At 31.4% G+C, this 6,413-nt stretch overlaps 1 protein-coding gene across 1 annotated transcript; it reads left to right on the top strand.

Moving 5' to 3' along the window:
* Positions 1-2,293: 2,293 nt before the first annotated feature.
* On the top strand, positions 2,294-5,085 carry LOC130014774 (sphingosine-1-phosphate lyase-like). Its single transcript, XM_056103866.1, has 5 exons — positions 2,294-2,620; positions 2,710-2,755; positions 3,628-3,779; positions 3,908-3,967; positions 4,716-5,085. The coding sequence occupies exons 1-5, from the start codon at positions 2,415-2,417 to the stop codon at positions 5,068-5,070; spliced, it is 819 nt and encodes a 272-aa protein (XP_055959841.1). The 5' UTR covers positions 2,294-2,414; the 3' UTR covers positions 5,071-5,085.
* Positions 5,086-6,413: the final 1,328 nt, after the last annotated feature.

Genomic DNA, 6,413 nt, shown 5'->3' with positions numbered 1-6,413 from the left:
AGGAAATAACACCTAATCTGTTTACCTTTCAGTTCTTCCATGAGGAAGATATGCAGAGGGTGATTGATGATGGGCCATAGACGTTTGAGTATCATATATTTTGTGTCGTCAGATGATACGAGGTGATATGTCAGGAGACGTGGAACTATGTGAAGTTAATTTATGGGTTCATCTCCTTGATATTCCATTATACTTCGCTTCTAACAAGCTAGCTAAAAATGTTGGAAATTTTCTTGGAACTTTCATTAGTCAAGATAATAATCCAGGCAAAAAAGTTGGAAAGAATTCCTTGCGTATACGAGTTAGAATTGATGTTAGATTACCACTAAAAAGGAGGATGAAGATGAAGCGAAGCGCAACGGCATTGAATTTCATAAACTTTCAGTATGAAAAGCTTCCAATGTTTTGTTTTTATTATGGAATAATAGGGCATTCAGAGAAGTTTTGTTCAAAGTATTTTGATAACCCGATTTCTAAAGAACAATTGCCATATGGATATGCGATTTAATCCGAAAAAGAATGAAATGCAGGCTGCGGTCCACAAGTCCTATAGGGTTTTGTATGGCGATGATGATGACGACATGGACAACTTAAATGGTAGGTTAATTTGTATTGATAATCAACCTAATGAAGTCTAAATTTATACTTTTTACAAATTACAAGGTAGGATAATTTGACTTACTAATTTCTCAAAGTTAATTTTGGAACCAATTGCCACTCATGTAGGATTCATCAGTGACTTCATAATTTTATTCAGCCCAAAATTTCTGTATATGAGCAGTATTTTGTCAAGTATATTTTTAATTCTGCAAAACTCAATAGAATTGTTTCCTCTCATTTCTAGTAACTTCACCATCTGCTGAACATGTAGAAAGAAACAGTTATTACAAAAGCAATATAATTTAATCTAACAAAATATGCTTAGAAAACTAAGAAGATGATGAATAGAAAACAAATATACACCCTTAGTTTGAAAGTGATAAGATAAAAATGAGGATAACGTACTCTATATCCAAAAAGGTTTACTACGGTGGAAAAAGAACGAGGATAAAGTTTCTATGCTCTTCGGTGATCACATGAACCAAATGGGTAACTTCAAAAAATCACAACAAAACATTTTAACAAACCATAATATTTTGGCTTAATTTTTTAAAAAAACCCCACCTTGCATTTTTTTTCGTTTATACCCTGATCTTGTAAAAACACACCATTTGTACCCAATTTTGGGTTTTTATGTTTCATCCCTACCTAAAAGCATTAAATTGTACTCTTTTCATTTAGAAAAGAGTTAAAACATACTTTTTTCTATTTTTAAAAATACAAATAAATCCTTAAACTTAAAAAATGATCAAATATATCTAAATAATTAGTTAATTTTTTTAATTATATAAAATAATAATAAAATTATTATTATTTTTAATTTTTTTGTTAGAAATATTTTTTGAAAAAACTAAAAAAATTAAAAAAATAAACAAAAAATTCGGAATTATTTTTAAAAAAAATAAAAAAAAATTATTATTATTTTTAATTTTAATTTTTTGAAGAAGATGGTATTTTTGTACTATTAATAACTTTAATATCTAATTAGTATATAAGTTAAAAATGAAGGATTGTTTTAAACTCTTTTTCAAATGAAAAGAGTACAATTTAATGCTTTTGGGTAGAGATGAAACATAAAAACTCAAAATTGGGTACAAATGGTGTTTTTACAAGGTCATGGTATAAACGAAAAAAAATGCAAGGTGGGGTCTTTTTAAGGAATTAAGCCTAATATTTTATTATCTTAAAAATATATTTGATATGATTTTTTTTAAGTTATAGTTACATATAGACTAATCCGTTATAAAATAGAATTCTATTATTTACGATGATTATTTTATACAAACTACAATTATCTCGTGGTCTTATAGTTGCACCAATTATCGATCCACGATGATTATTTGCGGAATGATGCTTGAATTCGATATCCAATTCATAATTTTTTTCAGTTGTTTGTAGTCTTTAGTCGTCAATTTTAAGATGTATACCTTTCACCTTGAACTGAAAACTTCAAAGATTTTGGCCTAACTCTTTGCCAATAGAATTAGAAATTATTGGTTATAAAAACAAATAGATCAATTTCAAAAATTATCATTTCAATATTATTTAGATTTTGAATTGAATATTTGATCACAAAATAAATAGAAATTAATATATAAAATTGAGAAATAACGAATTTTAGCATACATTAATTAAATTTGACTTTTTTAATAAAGACAAAACAATTAAACCCAATCCAATTAGCCAAAAAGTAAGACAAATCCTTCGACCTCGCTTAAGCAATATCAACAAACAATATCTTGCACGCAATAAAAACACACAAAATCCATTTCTTCTTGTATTTTAACCTTTATTTTTTCTTGAATTCAGCAGTAATGGATCAAATCGATTCGATTGAAGAGTTATTAAATCAATTCAGAAATTTATCAAATTCTTACTTATCTAATTATGAGCCTCTGGTCCTTGTTCTCGCTCCTCTCTTCACTCTTCTCGTCGCCAATTTTCTCAACTCGTTGTTCGTCGTGTTTTATGAAAATGGAGTCAGAGCTACGGTTTTAGGGTTTATCATGAGAACTATCAAGTAATTTTTCAATATTGGACAATTTTTTGTTTTGTTTTATTATTTTTTTAATCTGCTAAGAGTTGACTGTTTATTGTTTTAATGTGTAGGTTGGTACCTTGGGTTAAGAGCTACATAGATGCAGAAAAGCAAAAGGTATACAGTATACAATATAATTTTGGTGTTTTTTCTATTAATTTTTCTGGTTTTATGATTTTGTGGGGTCTATCTGTGAGTTTGGTGATTTTTCAGAGAATTTGAGAAGACATTAAATATGTGTTTGATGATTTTTTTTGTTGTTGTTTGCTGAATTTAAAGGTGCAGAAAGGGAAAATTATTTAAAAATGGAGTTAGGCTGCATTAATTGCATTTTTTTTTTTCATATGTGAAGTATTTTGATGGATTAGAATGTAATTTTTTTTACTGTTTGTTTTTAATAGGGTTTAATATTCAATGCAATATGTGCAGTTAAATCAATGTTCTGATGATGTATGTGTGTTTTTATTTGGTGTGGAACAATTTTATTTTGGTCAGTATAGTTTTGGCACATGCTTATGAAGGTAAAAATATAATCCACATGCTTAGGTAAGGTTCTTTTGTCGAAACTTGAAAGTTCTGCTTGGTATTATAACATGCCATTAAATACTTAAGCTAGCTACCAGCTTATAGATGAATGATTTTATAGTCCTTTAGAAGTTACTAGTACAATGAATTGAGGTCTTTAACTTTTTTTTTTGATAATTGGGGAGGGGGAGCGCTTGTGGGAGGAATTGAACCCACGATCTTGGCAGTTTGTTGCCCAGCGCTTTTGATGTCCAAGTAAAAGTAGTAGGATTACACATGTACTTTGAGCATGGGATGTTTGAGAACTTTTTCTCTTGAACTTCACTTTTGTCACTTGCTAATATAACTGTATCAAAAATTGATGACAAAAAGGTTTTAATATGAAAGATAATTGAATGAGTTTATTTTGAAACTACTAGCATTTTCTTTCATTCTTATGGATGTATTGGCGTTTGAATATCTAGGTTGTGGATAAGTTGCAATCTGGTAGTAAATCTGCACGAGAGAGCTGGAGGTCGGAATTGCCAAAAGAGGGCTTAGGAACGGGGGTAATTGAGAAAATGAAGGAAGAGAAAAGGAAAGATGTAGCCTGGCAAGGAAAATGCTCTGGTACAGTGTATGTTTGCATTTGATTCTGAATAGTTCTATTTATAAGTATAGCATGTACTGATAATGAACAAGTAGTTTCTTCTGATTGGTTTTGAAAAGGTGTTAATTCTTTTTTATATTATTTATATTTTGCAGCTACATTGGAGGAAGTGAATCCGAAGGACATTTTTCTTTGATTAATGAGGCTTGTTCAATGTTAGTGAGATATGGCCTATTTACTGCTTTCTTTTTTGACTTTTAAATTGTTTTTTCATTGTGGCATCTGAATCATATTTTACTTAAACACTGTGCTTAAATTGATATGTGAGATAGAAGTACTGTGCTTAACTTATACTGTTTACATTTTCATTTCAATATTTACACGAACTTTTAGTTTATGGCAGTACATTCGCATATGGGTCGATAAAGAATGTCTGTACCACATCTTAGTATTGTACATTTCTGAAGAGATGCTTGAAGGGACATACATTTCTTTTACTGCATCTATGTCATTACCAGAAGTGAATATTGCAATTTCTCTTGAGTCTTGAATTGTTAAATTTCTGCAAACTACTCGGGAAAACAGTCTCCTCTATTTCCAATTTTGAGCTATTAAACCTGTAAAATATTAAAAACAGTATCAAGTGAGAAATATTCTGTTGTTTTTTTCCTTTTTTATATCTTTGAAGAATTAGACATTTTGGATGTTTTAATATTAGTAGGGATTCTAATACATGTGGAAAATATCATGATATAATACTTCCTTGCTATTTGTATATTTTACTAGTGTACTTGGCAATTGCCACATGCTCTGTGATGACTGTGATAAGCTTGGGTCTTTCTGTTTCATCAATGGGCACAGAGAATGTAATGTTTATTGGGAAAATGATGGTTACTGCATCATCATTTCTTCATATGCACTTTTTCTTGGGGTCATCAATATTTGAATGATATCCATTTTCAGGTTTGCACACACCAATCCATTGCATCTCGATGTATTCCAGAGTGTAGCGCGATTTGAGGCAGAAGTAGTCACAATGACAGCATCACTATTTGGTAGCAAAGAAAAGACGTCCGGAGGACAAATATGCGGGAACATGTCATCTGGTGGAACTGAAAGTATACTATTGGCTGTGAAATCATCCCGAGACTATATGAAGGCTAAGAAGGGAATAACGAGACCTGAAATGTACGCCATTTTTCGAAGATACAGCGATCAGAATCACAATACAAACATAGCAAGCAGCAGCCAGCTGATTGAAAATGAAACGTCAATAAAGCCAACAAGTAATGTACTCTTACAAGAAGGCAAAGGTTGAGCAATTGACCGAGCAACTTGAGCCAATTTGTCCTTTATACTCTATAGTAAAATCAGACACAACAAGAGATAAATCAAACATTAACTTATATATATAAAAAAGTAAATAGACTAACCGTATTTAACAGAAAGTACGAAAATGGATTGCTTGTAAAGAAATGCATTTTCTCTTTGTAAAAAAATACAAAAGACGATCAAGTAAGTAAATGAGAACATGTCAACAAATCAAAAGAACAAGACGATGCAAATTTACTTACCTCCAACTCAGCACTAGGAACTGCCTTATAAGGAAGCCCAAACTCTTGCAACAATGCTCTCTAGCAAACTCGAGATGAAAAGAATAACAAGCAATGAGCGTCTAACTCTAAAATAAGATGAAATAATAGATCGATAAATCAATCTCACCTGAGCTTCAGCAGTCAAAAGACGAAATCTATATCGGAAAAGTGCAGTCTCATTCGAAAGAAACCATTTCCTAAGGTCCTCCCTAATGGAACACGTAACAAGAAAAAATGAAACAATAAGCTGAAAAATTCCAAGGAATTAGGTCTTGTTTGAAAAAAACATGTACAATAATACAATGAATTCTTGGAAAATCAGGTCATGTTTAGAATACTTTCATTTCTCTCAAAATTCCTAGTTTATATACTCAAATAATTAAATTTAATCAACAATAAGGCTTCCAAACATAATAATTAAGCACCATATTAACCAAAAGATCGTAGACTAGGTAGCATAGACACAGACACGGACACGGGGAACAAGACACTACAGGACACTTGGACACGGACACGAGCACGGTGGAACGACGTTACTTTAAGGTTTCCTATGTTAAAAAACACTGATCGAGTGAAGTGTCCGTGCTACCTAGATCATAGAATATTAATTAAACAAAAGCGCTTACGTTCTACAATAAACAAGGCGCAAAACAAAGTGAGATATAATGTCCTTATTCACAACTTCTGATGCATATGGATGCTTCATATTTGCTTTCCATAGCTCCTTTACCTAAATAATTCACAAGAAAAATTAAAAATAAAAAGCCAAACAATCAATAAAATAAACAAACAGATAAAAAAATGGTTACCAATTTTTCCATTTCTTCAGACTTTTTACCGCGAGATAATCCATCGGATATACCTTTAAGAACTGAAACAAAGTGCAGTGAGTAAGTACATATACTAACCCGAGAAATGAACTGATCGTATTGGATCGGATAATAATAATAATTACCGACCTCGGAGTCGATCCATGGCGTAAAGCTCGAAATCTTCGAGCCTGACTTCGAGAGCAGGGGCAGAACGGTAAAGAGGGAGAGTCGCGACGACGTCGTTAGGTTGAGTC

The sequence above is a fragment of the Mercurialis annua genome, linkage group LG7, assembly GCF_937616625.2.
Source record: "Mercurialis annua linkage group LG7, ddMerAnnu1.2, whole genome shotgun sequence".
NCBI lineage: Eukaryota > Viridiplantae > Streptophyta > Magnoliopsida > Malpighiales > Euphorbiaceae > Mercurialis > Mercurialis annua.
This window is presented reverse-complemented; position numbering and strand designations above follow the sequence as displayed.

What these genes read in the sequence shown, in the direction of transcription:
- LOC130014774 (XM_056103866.1), top strand. Translation starts at nt 2,415, where the DNA reads ATGGATCAAATCGATTCGATTGAAGAGTTATTAAATCAATTCAGAAAT. An exon ending in TAGATGCAGAAAAGCAAAAG is followed by an intron (nt 2,756 to 3,627) that starts GTATACAGTATA and finishes TTGAATATCTAG; the next exon opens with GTTGTGGATAAGTTGCAATC. An exon ending in GGAAAATGCTCTGGTACAGT is followed by an intron (nt 3,780 to 3,907) that starts GTATGTTTGCAT and finishes TATATTTTGCAG; the next exon opens with CTACATTGGAGGAAGTGAAT.